The sequence below is a fragment of the Pongo pygmaeus genome, chromosome 8 (assembly GCF_028885625.2).
Source record: "Pongo pygmaeus isolate AG05252 chromosome 8, NHGRI_mPonPyg2-v2.0_pri, whole genome shotgun sequence".
Classification (NCBI taxonomy): Eukaryota; Metazoa; Chordata; class Mammalia; order Primates; family Hominidae; genus Pongo; species Pongo pygmaeus.
Genome location: NC_072381.2, coordinates 70,799,704 through 70,818,914, shown reverse-complemented (window position 1 = coordinate 70,818,914; position 19,211 = coordinate 70,799,704). Strand labels below are relative to the sequence as shown.

Genomic DNA, 19,211 nt, shown 5'->3' with positions numbered 1-19,211 from the left:
GCGTATGGGGAGTCCAGGGACCAATTTGAGTGGCAGCTCCTCCACCTGCTAGCTGTTGAGCTGGGTGACTGTGGACTTGTCACCGGGCCACCCAGCCCTGTTTTCTCCTTTGTAAAATGAGCTTCTTGGCCATATCAAGAATGCAAATATTCGGCCAAGTAGAGCTACTCCCTCTCCTGTGTGCATCGTGTGTCCCTGGCAGATCACACAGTTCTTCCTACTGACCTCAGATGCAACCTCACACTCCCCAGCATGATGCCCACAAAACTGTGACCCGGAGGTTGGAGTGGGCACATGAACCTTGACCCATTTGCCAAGATTGTTTTCAGTTCTCCTCGTGGACCTCTGCACTTTGGCCATTGATGCCAGCACCTTCATAGTATCAGTGGGGAAGGAGAAGCTCAGAGACAGCAGTGATTTGCCCACAGTCACACAGCTAGTCCTGGCTGAGTGTGAACCAGGGCCAACCACATCAGTTCTAGACCCGGCTGATTCTCTCAGCCTTAAAGGCAGGGACTTCTCTAAGGCTGCCTTGCTCCCAAAGCTTCTCCTGTGCCCTTTGAGCCTGTGTTCCAAGTCCCCAACCCCCTGTCCTCGGACTCCCTGGAATGCTCGTCCTGAGGGTCACGTTCGGGCCAGGTGAAGTGCAGGGACGCACTTCTTCATGCCTACAGTTTGCAAACAGCTGCCAGTCCATCCTGAACTTCCACAGTGTCCCAGGGAAAGGCCAGGAGAAGTGTGCAGTGTGATAGATGTGTAGGTCTGCCCGCTGGACTGTCAGCTGCAGGAGGGCAGGTTCTTCCGGCTGCAGTGTTCGTTTTATCATCAGTGCCTACAGCAGTACCAGGGACAGCAGGTGCCCAGGCAGTGTTTGCTGAGGGAATCAGTGGAGGATGTCAACAGGAGGATCACTGAGCAATCCCAGCTCTGCCTTGTGCTAGCTGTGTGACTTTAGGCAAGTAACTTGACCTCTCTGTGATGCACTGGGTTGTAGGGGAATAGAGCACATAGGTGCCTATGACTGGTCCTCGCAGCCCTCAGCAAATGATGGTCCTTATTTGCTATGTCAGAGGCAGAGGAGCTCCGGGTTTCTAAGAGTCAGGGCCAGGTCCCCGAAGTATTGGTATTCAATGTCTGATCTTTCCTCTTGGGCATATTAATTTTTAAAAAATGTGTGTGTGAAGGGAAGGAAATCAGGATATCAAAGGGATAGCTGCCTCCCATGCTTATTGCGGCACTATTTGCAATAGCCAAGATATGGAGTCAACCTAAGTGTCCATCAATGATAAATGGATAAAGAAATGTGGTATATACACACAATGGAATACTACTCAGCTATAAAAAGGAAATCCTATCATTTGCAGCCACATAGATGGAACTGAAGATCATCATGTTAAGTGAAATAAGCCAGGCACAGAAAGACAAATGTCGTATGTTCTCAGTCAAATGTGGGAGCTTAAAAAGTGGATCTCATGGAAGTAGAGTGTGGAATGATGGTTACCAGAGGCTGGGGAGAGAGTGAAAGAGGGGATGGTTAATGAGTAAAAAAATATAGTTAGCTCACGCCTATAATCCCAGCACTTCGGGAGGCCGAGGCAGGCAGATCACCTGAGGTCAGGAGTTCGAGATCAACCTGACCAACATGGCAAAACCCCATCTCTACTAAAAATACAAAAATTAGCCAGGCATGGTGGGACATGCTTGTAATCCGAGCTACTTGGGAGGCTGAGGCAAGAGAACTGCTTGAACCCATGAGGTGGAGGTTGCAGTGAGCTGATATCACGCCACTGCACTCCAGCCTAGGCAACAAGAGTGAAATTCTGGCCAGGTGCAGTGGCTCATGCCTGTAATCCCAGCACTTTGGGAGGCCTAGGCAGGTGGATCACTTGAGGTAGGGAGTTTGAGATCAGCCTGACCAACATGGAGAAACCTCGTCTCTACTAAAAATACAAAATTAGCTGGGCATGGTGGTGCATGCCTGTAATCCCAGCTACTTGGGAGGCTGAGGCAGGAGAATCGCTTGACCCCACGAGGCAGAGGTTGCAGTGAGCTGAGATCATGCCATTGCACTCCAGCCTGGGCAACAAGAGTGAAATTCTGTCTCAAAAACAAACAAAACAAACAAATAAAAACTAGCCAGGCGTGGTGGCACCCACTTGTAATCCCAGCTACTTGGGAGGCTGAGGCAGGAGAATCGCTTGAACCTGGGAGGCAGAGGTTGCAGTGAGCTGAAATAGCACCACTGCCCTTCAGCCTGGGTAACAGAGCGAGACTCCATCTCAAAAAAAAAAAAAAAAAAAAAGGATCTAGTGCTGTGTAGCACAATAGGGTGGCTATAGTTAGCAATAATTTATTGTATATTTTAAAAGAGCTAGAAGAGAAGATCTGAAGTGTTCTCAACACAAAGAAATGATAAGTGTTTGAGGTGATGGATATCGTAAATACTGTGATCCGATCATTACACATTCTGTATGTATCAAAATATCACAGGTACCCCATAAATATGTACAATTATTATGTATCAATAAAAAAATACATTTTTAAAAATATGTGTGCCTCTGTGTACTTCACTTATTCCTCCTCTTCCCTGCCCCCAGAGCTTCTGGGTTTGTGTTGTCTGGCTCTGTTTAATGCCTCCTTCTTCCCTGGATTAGCCTGTCCCCATCCGTGCAGACACCTGTGTGGCCAGGTGAGCCTGCAGCCCTTCTCTGACTCTCAGGAGGGAATGGCCGTCTTACTGGTAGCGATAAGTAGACTAAGGAAAGCCAGGGTGCTAGAGGGGAGCCCATCCCTACCAAGTCTCTGCCGCAGGGCTGCTCACCTTCAGACCAGGGTCCACCTGGAGGCAGCCTCCATGGGGTTAGTTGCTTTGGGGTGAGAAGAAGGCTGTATTCAGGAGCTGAGTTTTGGATTTGGATAAAAGGCTTTGTGATAAAAACCATGAGGGTCATGGAATGAGAAAGACTTGGGTTGAACTCCTGGCTCGGTGACCTTGGGTAGGTCACTTTACCCCTCTGAGCCTCTTTTCTTTTCTTTTCTTTTTTCTTTTCTTTTCTTTTCTTCCCTTTCCTTTCCTTTCTTTTCTTTTCTTCCTTTCTTTCTTTCTTTTTTTGTTTTGTTTGTTTTGTTTTGAGACAGTCTCGCTCTGTCATCCATGCTGGAGTGCAGTGGCATGATCTTGGCTCACTACGACCTCTGCCTCCTGGGCTCTAGCAATTCTCCTGCCTTGGCCTCCTGACTAGCTGGGATTACAGGCCTGTGCCACCACCCCCAGCTAACTTTCTTATTTTTAGTAGAGACAGGGTTTCACCATGTTGGCCAGGCTGGTCTTGAACTCCTGACCTCAAATGATCCACCCACCTTGGCCTCCCAAAGTGCTGGGATTACAAGGCGTGAGGCACTGCACCTGGCCTGAGCCTCAGTTTTCTTACCTATATAACAGGGATGCTAACCCCTCTGTGTAGGGCCATTAGGAGAAATAAGTGACAGAGTAAATGAATGAAAACCATTGAGTGTGGTACCTGGCAAACAGTCATGCCCAGGAAACAGAATGCTGGTTTCCTTTCCCCCAGACAGTTCATGCCGTCCCCTCCAAGTGGACGGAGTTGCAGGAGAGCACAGGAGTGAAGCTGGCCTGTGGGCTTTGAAGGCAGAGATGGTTCCTTTGACCCAGGGCAAGGGTTTTCTGAAGACAGTGAGGGCGTCGATCAGTGGAGGGTGAGCCTAGAGGCCGCCTGCCTCTCAGGAGAGAGCCGGCCAGTGTCAGAGCTCACTCTACTCCCTCTGACTTCCCCCAGGTGGAGATATTGGTGAAGCCTAAGATGAAGAAAAGAGCTCCCCTGAGGTCAAACCAAGTTCACGACCCAGGGGATTTGAGAGACTGAAGGCAGGAGAGTGGGAGGGGGGACCTAAGACAAATGAGATTATCCCCAGGAATCAAGGCACTTAACTGGCCTGTCTGATCCCAGAGGAGAGACAAATGAAACGGCAGGCTCCAAGGCCAGCTCAGGCTCTGGGGAGCCCATCCCAGGGAGAGTGGGAGGACAGGAGCCCCTGGCCCTGGCAGGGACCCAGGCCAGCCAGGAGGAGGAGGGTGGGTTTCCCTTCTTGCAGGTGGGGGTGTGCAGCAGGCTTGATGGCCATGGTGGGATGGTTGGAGTGAGGAGTAGTTATTTTCAGAAAACCCTGGCCATACCCATGGACTTGGAATTTGAGGCTGGGGCCCTGCTGTCTGCAACTCCTTGGCTCAGCTACTCACGCATGCATAGCTCTATCCCAGGCAGCCCTCTCCCGGCCAGGACCCTTGCTTCCCTCTCTGCAAAATGAGAAGGGGCCTTTGTCTGTTTGGTTCTCACTTCAGCCATAACTAGTCCCTGCTTCTGAGCTAGCCTGCAGACACCAAGGCTTGTTCTGTCTCTCTAACAGCCCTGAGCCTGGCAGAGGCAGACTGCTAGGTTCTTGGCCCCTAGATGGGGAAGGACAGTGGATCACAGCTGGTGTGAAGTCCTTTTAGGTCACAGGTTGCAAAAGCCTTGCTTTCTTGTGCCTTTTAGGATTGATTATGGTGTCTGCATGGAACCCTGTGTTGTGAAGGATTCTGAAGTTGAATGCAGATTCAATGGGAAAAGGTGTTGTGATTGATTAATAAGGTCTGTGTGGGCAAGAGCTGGGACTGGCTAGCTCCCTGGCCCTAGAAGAGCAGTAGTTAATCATGAGGGATGGGGAAGAGGAGAAGGAAGACTGCCAAGCGTGTCCCAGAATATCAACTTCTACCTTCAAGGGGTGATGGCCTCTTGCCTGCTGTGCAGAGGTGCAAACAGTGAATCCATGCAGGGGCGTGGTATGCTTTCGGGTGACAGCAGTCTGGCAGGCCGGGCCCAGGGGTGCAGAGGGAAATGTGCATGGCCAGGGAGGTTGAGGATGCATTGGGAAGCACTAGATATCATGGTAAGGAATTCGTTTTCATTCTCTGGGAACTAGGCAGGCGTTTGAGCAGAGTGTGGCACAATGGAAGGTGTGCTTTAAGGAGACGCTGCTGCAAGGAGGGAGCAGGGTATGTTCTCGCACCGCTTATTCACCCTCTCCGTGTTTTGGAAACAAATATTGCTTTCATCCTTCTCTCATCTAGAGAAAATAAAAAGCCCTGCAGCCTGTGCTGCCCTGCCAGAGTTTCTTGCCCGCCCCTCGTCTAGAAGGTACTGCTCTCCAGGAGCCGCATGACGACAATCCCCAATCCCAGCCCTTGTCCCTCAGTGCAAATAACAACAATGATAGTAATAACAGTCATCTCAGCGATCAGCATGGGCCCAGCGGGGCCTCAGGGGAAGCTGTGATTGTCCACCCCTTGCCTGGAAGGCAGATGTGGACTGCTGCGGAGGGCCGAGGCCACGGTGGAGGATGTGCCACCAGCTTTGCAACTCCCAAGGGGCCTTAGCAGTCTGGTGGGCAGATTCCTACCTCCTACCTCCAAGATGGGGTACACAGCCCCCAGGTTGGGGTACAGGGCCGGTTCCTCAGAGACTGGACCCCCAGTCATTGCACAGCTGTGATTCCTACCTGGGCCCAAAGACAAGTGCTACTGATTTGGGTGTTATTAGGTTTTGATCAGCTATCCTTTCCCCTGTCCATTTGTGCACACAATTAAGAATTAACTTGCTATACTCTCTCTTCCCGTTGTGGCTCAGAGACCTTCATGCCTTTGGGGGGCTGTCTTTTCCTAACACTTCTGGGCAGTTGTTAGCAGGATTCATTTATTTACCCAATGACTATTTATTGAGTGCCTCCTCCAGGATGCCAATCCCTGTGTTAGGCTTAGGGATACGACAAGGAATAGGCAGGTCAGGCTGAATGTGCTGCGTGATAGGCAGGGGGTTGGGGTAGGCGGTCAGCAAGTCAAGTGGATGAGCAGATCCTTTCAGAGAGAGGATTGTGAAGACAATAACGTGGAGTCTTAGGACACTGAGTAACCAGGCGTCTCTTTAGCTAGACTCTGCTGATTGAGAATTTGAGGAAGGCCTCCCCAAGGTGTTAACTCTCCACCCGAGAGGTGAATAATGAGGAAGCTGCCGTGGAGGTGGAGTGACCTAGGGTAGGAACCTTCCCAGCCAAAGGCACAATCAGGGCAAGGGTCCCGAGGAGCGGCCAACTTGTCCTGTTCAGGAATAGAAAGAAGGCCTGTGGGGCCAGATGGGGCTCAGCCCAGTGAGCCTGTGAGATGCAGTGATGGATGTTATCTTGGACCAGATCACTAGGGCCTTAGACATGGTCGATTTAAGTGTTTTTTTTTTTTAATTTAATTATGGTAAAATATACATAACATGAAATTTGCCATCTTAGCCATTTTTAAGTGTATAGTTTAGTAGTGTTAAGCACATTGACACTGTTGCCTAACCGACCTCCAGAACTCTTTTTCTGTTGAAAACTGAAACTGTAGCCATTGAATAATAGTTCTCCATTCTGCCCTTCCTGACCCCTGGCACTCACCATTCTACTTTCTGTCTCTATGAATTGGATTACTCTAGGTACCTTATATCAGGGAGATCACACTGTACTGTTTTTGTCTTTCTGGGACTGGCTTATTTCACTGAGCATAATGTCCTCAGGGTTTATCCATATTGTAGCATGTGTCGGAATTTCCTTTCTTTTTAAGGCTGAATAATATTCCATTGGCTGTATCTACCACGTTTTGCTTATCCATTCATCTGTGGACAGATTCTTGGATCGCTTCCCCCTTCTTGGCTATTGCAAAGAATGCTGGCGTGAACACAGATGCACAGTGATTAAGTTCTTGAATGTTCCGCATTCCACCCATGAGGTTAGGCTGGGCATGGTTTGGGTGGCACAGAGTGGAGGGGCTGGCCTAGCTGGATGCCCCTTCCCCATGACGGTAGGAGAGGCCAAGTCCGCCGCACCGATTGAGCCAGGAGTCCTAAGACTGGGCCTTTCAATCATCCTGGGACGGGTGGAGCTTTTCTCTGCATCTAAAATGGGAGCCATAAACCAGGCTGACTTACAGGCAGTACTTACTGGTCTGGTTGTTTACGGCCAGCGTTTTTTCTGATTGGTTGATGCCTGTACTGTGCCTGTTGTTAAATATTTGAATATCATCGTGCTATGAACCAGCCACAGGACTTCTAACCTGGCTGTGTGTGAGCGTCTCCTGCAGGGAGAGTGGGGGCTGCTGTTTAAAAGTTTACACTCTGGGCTTCCCACTAGCCAACCCTGTCAAGAGGGCCTGGGAATTTGCATTGTAAAGCTCTACAGTAGTTCCAATGTATGGTCTTAAACATGCATTGGAAATGTGGGCTCCTCCAGAAATAGACCTTGTGATGAGGACTTAAGTGCAAGAAGCTTACTGGGGAGGAGGTTCCAGGAAACACAAGCAGGGAGTGAGGAAGTGAGACAGGAAGGGAGGGAAGCCATAAAGATGCGTTATTGTCAACCAAGTTGCCAGTGTAGAACATGGACCTCTGAGTCACGCTCTTGAGAGGTGCCGGAGCTGGGCTGTTTACCTACCTTATCCACAGAGCTCTGAAAATCAAGCCAGAAAGGAAGGATTCCAAATTCTTGGAATTTTATCTAGAAAAGAGGACTAAGCAGCTTTTGTAAGTGAACTTTTAGGAGGGTTCTAACATGATGATGATAGCTAACATTTTTTAGCTGTAATCATAGTAGACAAGGTCATCCTTATCTATCATCTTCCACAGTAACTCGGCGAGCTCCGCTACTGGGGCATCCATTCCCATGCACTTCCCAGCTGTGCTGTGTTTAGGAGGAGCAGTCTCTGATGGCCAGAACCCCTCGGGTGAACACTCACAGGGGCTGGCAGTTAGAAGTCAGGCTGGTGTGTGTGGAAATGTGTGTGCTGAGGGATAGAGGGCAGGGTACCAATAGCGTCTGCTGTGGAGACCCAGCCAGCTCCCATCTCTCTATCATAAGAGGGCATTCCAGCCCCTGTGAATAGCAGGGTATCCTCCTTACCACTGAAAAAACACCAGGCCTCATCCATTGCTGGTGAGAATGTAAAATAATACAGCCACCATGGAGAACACTTTGGCAGTTCCTCAATAATTTAAACATAGAATTACTATATGTTCCAGCAATTGTGCTCCTAAGTATACATCCAAAATGATTAAAAACAGATGTTCAAACAAAAACTTGTACATAAATATTCATAGCGGCATTATTCCCAATAGCCAACAGGTGGGAAAAACATAAATAGCTGTCAACTGATCAATGAATGAACAAAATGTGTTACATTCACACAAGGGAATATTATTCAGCTGTTAAAAAGGAGTGAAGTACTGATACATGCTACAACATGAATGAACCTTGAAAACATTTGGCTAAGTGAAAGAGGTCAGGCACAAAAGGCCACATACTGTATTATTTCATTCATATAAAATATCTAGGATAGGCGAATCCATAGAAACAGAAAGTGGATTTGTGGTTGCCAGGGGCTGGGGAAGGGAGTCATGGGGAGTGACTGGTTCATGGGCATGGGGTTTCCTTTGGAGATGATGAAAATCTTGTGGAGTTAGTGGTGATGGTTGCACAGCATCGTGAATGTACTAAATGCCACGGAATTGTGTACTTTAAATCGTTGAAGTGGTAAATTTCATGTGATGTGTATTTTACTACAAATTTTTACAAAAGGAACTCCAGGTATCCTCCAGCCCTGAGATACAAGGTATATTGTTTCTCAGGTAGGAAGCAAACCTGTGTGGCATGTGTACCCCAGGGTCCCCCAGCCAGAGATGGTTCTCCTGCATGGCTGTAACTAAGAGCACTGGGCTGGAGCTGAACCCCAGAGATTGGCCTCACTCCTGTAGGAATAGCACAACCGTAGCTTGCTGGAAACCTCCCCCGGTGGAGAAACAAGCCCTGCTTCCCGGAGAAGCCAGGGCTGGGCCCAGCTTCTGTAGAGAGGCAGAGCAGCGCTGGGCGGGGGAGTATGTGCCCAGCTGGAAAATAGCGGGGCGTCTTGTCTTAAATATAATATTAAATCGGCACCTTTAATTAGTACACTTAGAAAAGGTCACTAGCAATTACCTGGGACACAAAGAAGGCATGAGCAGGCAAGAGCCCGTGAGGAAGCCGAAAAGGACCATTTTGAGCAGCACATAATTGAGGGGAAAATGGATAAAAGTCCAGGAAATTACAGGGTGGGTGACAGCAGCTGATGGCCCCATCCCTGTCTTGCCCAGTGCCCCCCTTCTTGGGAGGACCTGAGCGTCAAGCCTGAGAGAGCCATTTGGGATATTGGGCCCAGTTGTGCAACCTTGGCTGGAAGGCCAGGGTGGTCTTCCCAGAATCCCCTTGGCCAGCTGGGAGCTTGGCCCTAGATCCCCCACCTGGGCTGGGCCCTGAGGTACAGCAGGTGAGGACTGTGGTCCAGGGGGCTGCAGGCTGCCATGGACTCATTGTTGCACCTGGACAAGCAAGGCGCTTATGGGCCTCAGTTTCCCCATCTGGAATCTGCCCAAGGCTTTGGGAGGTAACTCAGTGTTTCCCAAACTTTGCCACTAGAGAACACCTGAGAGCAATGGAAAGGAAATGTATACTCCTAGAAGTCAGGGGAGGCTGGAAATTCATTTATGGCTTTAGGTTATATCTTTACAAATAAATTAAACATAAATAAATTAGGCCGGACATGGTGGCTCACACCTGTAATCCCAGCACTTTGGTAGGCCGAGGTGGGCAGATCACTTGAGGTCAGGAGCTCAATATCAGGCTGGCCAACATGGTGAAACCCCATCTCTACTAAAACTACAAAAAATTAGCTGGGCGTGGTGGCGGATGCCTGTAATCCCAGCTACTGGGGAGGCTGAGGCAGGAGAAGCACTTGAACCTGGGAGGTGGAGGTTGCAGTGAGCTGAGATCATGCCACTTGCACTCTAGCCTGGGTAACAGAGTGAGATCCTGTCTCCAAAAAAATAATTAATCAATTAATCAATCAAATGCTGCTCCCAATGTCTTCCTGTTTGTTTTAGTATAAAACACTTATTTGTCACCGGGCAATGCAAACGCTTTGGAAAGATGTGCTTGGTTTATCTGCGACTTTCACATACTTCCTCTTATACCATCTAGAAAGAGCAATGAACTGGGAATCTGGGAGTCTGGAAACTTGGATTTGAATCCTGCCTTTGTGGCTCACCATTGTACTTTGGGCAACTTGCTAAATGCCTTCAGCTTTTCCAACTCTGAAATGGGAGGGTTGGGCTCTAAAGATGTTCCAGGATTTTACTCCTCCTTCTCACCTTCTCCCATCACCTTGGATGCTGCCATTTCCTGCTCTGCTGTTCTGCTGCTTGACCTTGGAGAAGCTGCTTCACCTCTCTGAGCCTCAGCTTCCTAATCTGCAAAATGGATAGAATAACAACTACCAAACAGACTTGCTGGGAGGATTTAATGAGAGAATCCACATGAATGGACCTTGTGTCTGGCATATCATAAGAGCCCAGTGAATGTCCAATGTCTTCCTTTTCCAAATCTTGGGCTTCTCATTAGGATCCGATAGGTCATGTCCATGAAGTCCTGAATCTTGAGTTTACATATTGAGTGTTGAGATATCTGTGCTGTGGAAACAAATATAGGCTCTGAGCCCTAAATGCCTGGGATGTGGATTCCAGCTCTGTCATTTGCTGACCATGAGGACATGGTAATCACCTCATCACTCTTTGTTGCCTTATCCATTAAATGGGGAGAATCGCATTATGGACTGAATTCGTGCATGGAAATAGCTCAGCTTATGCCTGGCTTATGATTAGGGCTCAAAAATGTTAGCTAGCATTGTCATGTTAGAACTGTCCTAAAAGTTCTTTTCTAGATAAAATTCCAAGAATTTGGAATCCTTTCTTTCTACCTAGCTTGATTTTTAGAGCTATTTGGTAAATGTGAGAGTCTGTCTCATTTTATAGGGGAAACTGAAACCTGGAAATAAGTGATTTGCCTAAGGCCATGGCTCTGATCTCCTCACCTCTTTGAGAATCAGATGAAGACTATAGACACTGTCTTCAGAAAATGACACACTGTACACTTATAACATTTTGTATACAGTTCTAGTGAGTTTAAGGACCTCCTGAAGCTAAGGAGACCAACCATCCCAGTTTGCCTGGGGCTTCCTGGTTTTAGCACATGTGCTGGGAAATGCTTCGGTCCTGGGCAAAGCAGGGCAGCTAGTGACCCTACCTGAAAGCTACACAGGGCAGCCGTGAGCCCCAGGAGATGATGCCCTGCACTTCTTAGGGAAGGTATAGACCAGGCATCCTGAAGCCTAGGTGCCCTGAAGCCAGGGCTTTTCTTCCTGGTAAGGGATGACACCTGTCTCTCAATCCCCTTCTTGAGGATGGGAACTAGACCTTGTTACCCAGTTCTAGGCTGGAGTTCCTTGAGGCTGAGCTACATCTTCTTAACCTCTGTGTACTCCAGTGCTTATCATAAGGCCAGCACCTGGTCACTCTTGAATGAATGCCAAAAGATTTTGCAAAGTATTCTGAATTAGAAAAGGTGCTTCCATTTGCAAAAGACAGAAGTCCAACTAAACTGACTTAGGCCAAACAAAAGGTTACAAAGGCAATTATTAGCTCATATAGCTGAGAAGTCCAGAGGATGGAGCTAATGTCAGGCAGAGCTGGTGACAGACCCTCAGAAAGACATCAGGAATCTGTCTCTCCATACATCATTTGCCTCTGTTTTCCTCTTTGTGTGCCTCATTCTCAGGCAGGCTCTTCTTGTGTGGTGCCAAAGATGGCTGCCCGCAGTGCCAATGAGCAACTCCCATGAAAGAGAGCTCCTCTTTCCCAGTAGTTCCAGCAAAAGTCCCAGGGCTGGCTTTGATTGGCTAGTTTGGGTCACATGCTCATCCCTGAACCAATCATCATGACCAGGGAAATGGCACACTCTGATTGGCTAGCACTGACTTATGTGCTCATCTTGGAACATAGGACTTGAAATATTGGGGGCCTGTCCTCATCTGAGCCACTTGGAGAAGAAGGTCTTCAAATTAAAATCAGAGAAAGGGGGGCAGGCAGAAGTCACAACTGTCTTTTACACACCCAGAACATGGTGAGTGGTGGTTCCCTGATACCATCATGACACACTGTGACAAGTGGACCAGGGTGGAGGTGGGGTACCTGGGTCAGAGCCCACAGATGCGCCAGGGCTTTGTGATGATCTGTGGCCTGCTGGAGGATTGCTGAATGGCCACTCCCTGCTGAGAGTTCAGCCACCTGGGCAAGGTGGGAAGGCATAAATCTGACCTCCCTTATTTTCCCTCTGCTCTCTGCCTTGGCTACTCCAGGTTCTTCTGTGACCCAGTTGCTGGCCCGAGACATGGACAATGACCCCCTGGTGTTTGGCGTGTCTGGGGAGGAGGCCTCTCGCTTCTTTGCAGTGGAGCCTGACACTGGCGTGGTGTGGCTCCGGCAGCCACTGGACAGAGAAGTATGACTTGCCCATACCCCTGCCCCAATTCTCTCCTGGGGACAGGAGGAGACACTGGGGGAAGGACGGCCCGCCATCTTTTGGGGTCTTCCTCTAAGACCCCATTCTGACTCCAAAGTGGCATCTTCCTGCCTGAATGGTATTCCTCTTCAAGGGCCAATGCTGGTGTCTGGACTTAGGGTTGGAATGGGTGGCTAGAGGTGTCTCCAAGCAAGCAGCTACATTGGAGAGGCAAGAGGGACAGTGACCCTGGGTTCATCCCTTGTAGAATGGGGCTCCATGGAGGGTACAAGTCTACCCCTACCCCAAGTAAACATTCCCCCAATATCCAGAGAAGCAGGAATTGACGGCATGGTAGCCCTTAGCAAGTTAAGGTAAAGGTGTGAACACATCCCCAACCCTTACCCTCTCCTTGCGTTTGAGGAAGGAACCATAGAGGTGTGTAGTGACTTGCTCAGTGTCACACAGCATCTTAAAGGCAGAGCCAAGACTAGCACCCAAGATGCTCGGCTTCTGTCTTTTATTGCTCTCTTAAAGCAAGGATCCATATTCCACACCTGCTTCCCCAACCCAAAGGGCAATGCTGGTATTTTAGGGAAGCCTTTGGGTGCCTGGTTCCAGGCAAGCTCCTAGGGCAATCCTGGAGCCCCTCCCGCCCCATTTAGGGCCCAGGACCCAGGACCTCAGCACCGCCTAACTGCCCCCTCCCTCTCTCACTTTTCTTTCAGACCAAGTCAGAGTTCACCGTGGAGTTCTCTGTCAGCGACCACCAGGGGGTGAGTGTTTCCTGGGGCCCTGGAGGCATGTTCCTGGGGTCACAGGATTTCTGGACCCCTAGGGTGGAAGAGGCCAGAGTCAGGTGGCAGCGCTAATTGCCCGCCTTTCTCTTGCCAGGTGATCACACGGAAGGTGAACATCCAGGTCGGGGATGTGAATGACAACGCGCCAACATTTCACAATCAGCCCTACAGTGTCCGCATCCCTGAGGTAGGAACCACTAGGGTTGCCCTTGCGGGTATCGGAGACCTGCTACTCCCCAGACCACTATGGTGTAGGTGAAGAGTCAGGTGGGGAGAGCAGCTCTGGCTCTTCTGCCCAGACCTCAGCCCAGGCGCCAACTCTGAGCAGGTTGGTGAACATGCTGGTACCCTGGGGATCAGGGCCCAGCCTGGGGTTGGGAAGAGCAGTTGGGCCGGTAGGTTGGGAGCCTTGTGCTGGAGGCTGAGCCGCACACCTCCAGCTGGAGTCAATGGTGGGACAAGAATTGGGAGAAGCAGGTGTTGCACCCTCTTTCCTTCCACTCATCCAAATGTGGGCCTGGGCAGGGTGGGTGGGCAGGCCTAACCCCAGACCTTCCTGCTTTGGCCAGAATCAGGTCCCTCCAGGACTCAGGGAGCATGCAGTTCTAGGAAGGGGCTTTCCCTAGCCCCGCGCTCTCCACCATGGTCTCCCAGGCCCCTGTACTGTGTACTCCGAGTATGTTTGCATGAGTGCATGCGTGTAAAATCAAGCCATTGCTGGTAATTGAGAAGTACAAATTATTGCATTACAAACGGTTCGTTAATAAGCTGGCTGCCAGCTCCCGGTGGCACCGGGGTTCCCACTGCTTGCGGCCCCTCGCCTGGGTGGCTGATGGCAGTCTTATGGTCTGGCAGTTAGTGATTCAAAGACTCTGAAGTGGGAGGGTAAAGGGCTTCTCGCTGGGTGTCCCTCCGGCCTGCCCTCGGGGTTTTGGGCTGGGCGGTGGCAGTGAAGGGTTGGGATGGGAACAATGGGAGGTAGAACCCTCCGGAAAGGCAGGTTGGCACCGTGTCGTTTGAGTTGTAACCCCTTGATCCAATGACTGATCAGGGAGTAAAAAGTCCTGAGAGAATATCACGGTCAGTTCATGGATGAGGCTGGGCATGGGAGAGTGACTTGCCCGAGGTCGCACAGCTTTAACTTTGATCCTCCTGGCTTCTAGGGCAGGCTCAGCCTCCCTAGGAAGGGGGGAAGTTAGGCGGTGCTGAGGTCCTGGGTCCTGGGCCCTAAATGGGGCGGGAGGGGCTCCAGGATTGCCCTAGGAGCTTGCCTGGAACCAGGCACCCAAAGGCTTCCCTAAAATAACGGCATTGCCCTTTGGGTTGGGGAAGCAGGTGTGGAATATAGATCCTTGCTTTAAGAGAGCAATAATAGGATCTCGAGGGTGACGAGATCTTGCTCATACACCCCACTCCCTGGCCTCTGTTACTGAGCTGCGAGCCAAGGGTCCTATGCTGGCACCAGATGGAAGAGAGGACAGATGTGCAGGTGGGGATGCAGTGGAGGCACCATGCCCTTCGCCTGCCTGGGGCGGGAGAGAACTGGGGAGCCCGCAGTCCTAAACATGGGGGCACGGTGCTCTGAGCTGTGGCCGGTGTGCCCAGGGACTGCAGCTTGGCTCCTGCTCTCTCTCATTTGGAAGTCTCCCTAATTTAATTAAGGGTCTCTACGTGCCAGCCTGCACTCCGGGCCTGGGCTCAGAACCCAAGGGCACGGCTCAGAGTTAATGAGCCTTGGACCCATTGCTCAGCTGCCATCTTGGCAGGCATGGCTGCCCTCTCTTCCCTCTCATGGGGCGGCAGGGAGCAGCACTGGCAAGGGGACAAGGGGTCATGTCCCTCCTCTCCCGCCCTTGGGCTGGGGGCCAGCCTTTTCCTCTCTCCTGCTTCAGGAGATGTGACTTCCAACACTCGGCCCTGTTGGAATCCCCTGGGATTCTCCAAAGGCCTGTGCCTCCAAGGAGAGAGTCTCTTCAAGTCATTCATTCATTTATTTAACAAATATTTATTGAATGTCTGCTGTGGGCTTGGCTCTGAGCCAGGCTGTCATTGTGCAGAGACCTGGGAGGCCTCAGGAATGTGGAATGACAGGAATTAGAACTAGAGGCAGGAGACCCTGGGTCCAGCCCGTGCTGTTCCCAGCTTGCTGTGTGTTTGGGCATGTCACTTCGCCTCTCTGTGCCACGGCCCTCCTTATCTAATAAAAACAAAGGTCAGGTGGATAAAGTGGCCTGCATGATACCCATCTGACAAGGAGAGGGTAGGCTGAGAGGGGCCAGCTGCAAAGGACACACCGTCCTTGGAGGAAGGCCCACATGGTTTACTTGCTCGTGTGTAAACATCCCCGGTTGCTTTAGTGGCCTGATACTCGATGCCCTGCTTGGGGCTGCTCAGTGTGGCCAGTGGGGATGTAGTATCACCTGGATGGAGGCCTGGCTACTCCTGATCTGAGGTACCTTGACATTGACCAGCCTGGTGTGGTCACCTGAGCTGGAACCTAGCTGCCTGGCTCTGACCGCAGCTGGGGTACCAACCCAGAGTCTACTGGCCCCTGGCCCGGAAATGAGCCCAAGGTTTCCTGCTTGCATTGAGGTCACCCTGGAAACCCCAGGCCCCTGCCCTTTAGAGTGTGAATCAGCAGCAAACGGCCCTGCAAATGTGAACAGGGTGAGGATGCAAGCCAGAGAAATGGGGTGAGGGAGCACTGCAGACCCTGTTAGGTGTGAATGCCAGGGTCTGCCAGGGTGATCAGAGAAATCTCAGCAGGCTTCCTGGAGGAGGTGGGTTTCCAGCAGAGTCTGACTGAGGTAAGCAGTGGTTGCTCTTGTGCTGTTTCGTGGGAAGAGAGAAACTGGAGTCAGGACACCTGGGTTCTAGTCTGCTGGCTTCAGGCCCTACAGCTTTCAAACTGGGGAGTTGAACCCAGCCCCTTCCAGGGCTGACATCCCCTGATCAGAGGATGAAACCCAGCAGGAGAAGCTCCTTCCCATCCTTCAGCACCTTATCGTTCTTTGCAGGATGGCGGAGAAGCTCTGGTGGCCGCCTCCATCCATTCAATTCCCCTCTTGGCCATCTCAGCCATCTAGGGCCCTAATAATGATGGAGTCTGTTGTGTGCAGAACCCAGGGATTGGCACAGGGAGTAAGTTACAGGGTGGCAAATCCAGGTCTATCTAAGGAAGAGCTTCCTAATAATAAGACTGCCCACACACACCCATGCACACACAGTCTATGCCCCTGCCTTGCTGAGAATGTGCTGAGCTCCCCATCCCTGGAGTTATGCAAGCAGAAGTAGGAGGACCACTTCTCTCCGGCCATCTAGCACTGCATGTTGGGGAAGTGATGAATCAGAGGGTCCCAAACATGCCCCAGCAGAATTTCCCAGGGGACTGTTTAGGAAGCATATTCCCGACCTCTGCAATTGTGAATCAGTAGGCTGGGGAGAGCCAGCCCAGGAAGCTGCATTTTTGACAAACTCCTCTGATAATGGTGAGAACAGCCAGGTCTGGGGAGCCTTGGAGGATCCCACTAGAGGTTTTATGAGAGGTGCTGAGGGTAGCCCATCTTGGATGTGAACTTTCAGCCCCTCCATGGCTGCCTGGAGACATGGCCCACCTGGACCCAAGTCCTCAGGCCAGGAACAGCAGGGAATGGGAGGCAGTTCAAGGCCAGGCATTGCCCCGCTGCCTCCCTCTCCTGGGCCCCCACTCCCTCTGAAAGCCTCTGCCGGTCCAGCCCCCAGCTCAGGAGAAGCTGGGCAGGTGTGTGTTTGAGTTTGTTCTCGTTCCCCTCCTGCCCACCCCACTCCCCTCACTAAGCTGTTCTCCATGTAATTATCCATTTTATCAGGGTGAAAGGCCCTGCAATTCACTTGTCGAAGTCCTAACGAGGCAGCTAGATGCTTTCAAGTCTGTAAAGAAAAGGGAAATCCTGCTAGAATTGGCAACTTAATTCACCAAGCCAGCCTCGACAGACCTCATTAAGTCCCCGTGTATTCATTTCAAGCTAATGGCTGTCATGCTGACTGCTGTTTGATTTGCTGTAATAGACTTTTATGGCGTTCCAGTTTGCTCAAACGTGTTTGCCCGTGTCTGTGCCCAGCAGTGCTGCTCCAGTACCTCCGTTAGGGGCGCGTGCCCACCTCGCTGACCTTCAGCACTGCCCCCTCCCTGCTTCTCCCAGGGCCACCCCCTCAGCCCTCCAGTATGCCCCAGGGAGGTGACCCTGGTGCTGGGGTGTTTAGGCAGGAGGATGGGTGTGAGGTTAGAAGTCAGGTGGTGCCAGGTGGCTCAGTGAGTCAGGGAATCTGGAGAACCTGCTGGAGTCTCAAGAGATGGCTGTCCTTGAAGTTCTGACAAGTTCAGCCTCCTTAGCCGGGCAGTCTAGGCCTTTATCCATCTAGCATCAATCTACCTTTCCCAACTTATTTTTCAGTATTCTCTTCTGCTATTCCTTCATATGAACTCCCCTATCAGCCATAGAGCCAATTCAAGGGCAATGGATACCTGTCTGTTTCTCTCTCTCTCTCTCTCTCACACACACACACACACACACACATTGTACTTTTCTAACTAGTACTGGAGTTCAGCCTAACTCAACTCTGCCTGTCGTTCAAAGCCCACATCTCACCTACCATGCTCGGATCTGCCTAATTTTTTTTTTTTTTAATGAACACAGCAAACATTTGTTGAACAGCTACTGAGCAGGGTCCAGGGATTCTGAGCTGACCTGGGTGTGCAGGGTTGGAAAAAATGCTACCATTTCCCAACTGTGTGACTTTAGACAAGTGACTTAACCTCTCTGGATTTCAGCTTTCTTATCTGTAAGGTGAGCAACCATATCTGTCTTGCAGGATTGCTGTGAGAGAATGTAGCTAGGAAAAGTCCTTAGCACAGCCTGTGGCTCATAGTGTATTCAATAAAATGCTGGTGATTAAGACCAAGGTCTTTGTCCTTGGTGAAGGCAATTTTACTAAGAGAAAGTCAAGTAAGTGAATGTCTAACTACATCTAAACGTATTAAATGCCATGGTAGCTTTGTATGTGCGCAGTGTATTGGAAACAGTGTGGTCTGTGCATGGGGGCTATTTGTTTGGGGCCTTAGAGGCTGAGTAGGAGTTTGTTAGAGAAAGAGACTATGGTGTCTATGACTATCACTCGCTTTCTGGGATCCTATAGCTTATTTTCATATATTGGAATTTCCCAGAGAAAAGTCAACTCTGATTTATGATTAGAGACACTGCTGAGGAGGGACAGTGGCTAAGTGGGTGTGTGTCCTTTGCAGGTCCCCACTGTTACCTCACAGAAACAAAGCCAGGCTGGAAGTGAGCCTCTGGGTCCCTGCCCAGGTCTCTGTGACAGGTCCTGCACAGATCCTTGTCCCATGGCCTCAGGTGACCAGCTTGAGGTGGGGATGAGGCTACTATGGGGAAGGGCTGGAGCTGGGGTGAGATCCTGGGAGCCTGAGAGATGGAGGGTCCTTGCCTGAGCCTCAGTGCTGGCTGCGATCAGGGTCAGAGCCGAAGCCACGCCTCCTGGCCCTGAGCCCCACTAACCTGAACCACCTCTCCATGTCCCTTAATAAGGATGAAAGCTGCTCATTCCCTGTACCTCCTTACTAGAGATGGGAAAGGAGGGAGAAGGGTATCCCTGGATGCCATTTGTCAATGAAATCAAATACGTAATTTATTTCTATGGTGACAGTAATAATAAATTGATTGTTGTTGTTGGTTTCCTGTGTGCCCAACACTGTTTTCTGCATGGGATCTCAGGGACCCCTCACCACCACCTCCTGGGGCAGCCACTCTTGTCATTCCCATCCTACAGAGACAGACACTGAAGTAGGACAATTACATGTCGTGCCCAAAGCTAGTCAAGGGAGGAAGCCAGAATTAGGAGGCAGGCCTGGGGTGGCACGACTTTTTGACAAGTAGCTTCACTTCTACCTGCAAAGTAGAAATAATTACACCT

The 19,211-nt window shown here is 50.5% G+C and overlaps 1 protein-coding gene and 1 long non-coding RNA gene across 4 annotated transcripts in view; one reads left to right on the top strand and one right to left on the bottom strand.

Moving 5' to 3' along the window:
• The window catches only part of LOC129006860 (cadherin-23-like), a 335,691-nt gene that overhangs the window by 101,823 nt on the left and 214,657 nt on the right, over positions 1-19,211 (top strand). For all 3 annotated transcript variants that reach the window (XM_054437076.2, XM_054437077.1, XM_054437078.2), the window contains exons 4-6: positions 12,302-12,444; positions 13,173-13,220; positions 13,339-13,431. In XM_054437076.2, the coding sequence (XP_054293051.1) occupies positions 12,302-12,444; positions 13,173-13,220; positions 13,339-13,431 (284 nt within the window). The remainder of the gene's footprint in view (positions 1-12,301; positions 12,445-13,172; positions 13,221-13,338; positions 13,432-19,211) is intronic.
• Positions 10,392-14,137, bottom strand: LOC129006866 (uncharacterized). Its single transcript, XR_008492103.1, has 3 exons — positions 13,995-14,137; positions 12,135-12,230; positions 10,392-10,577 (listed from the first exon to the last, which is right to left on the bottom strand). It is a non-coding gene; the product is annotated as an uncharacterized LOC129006866 (long non-coding RNA).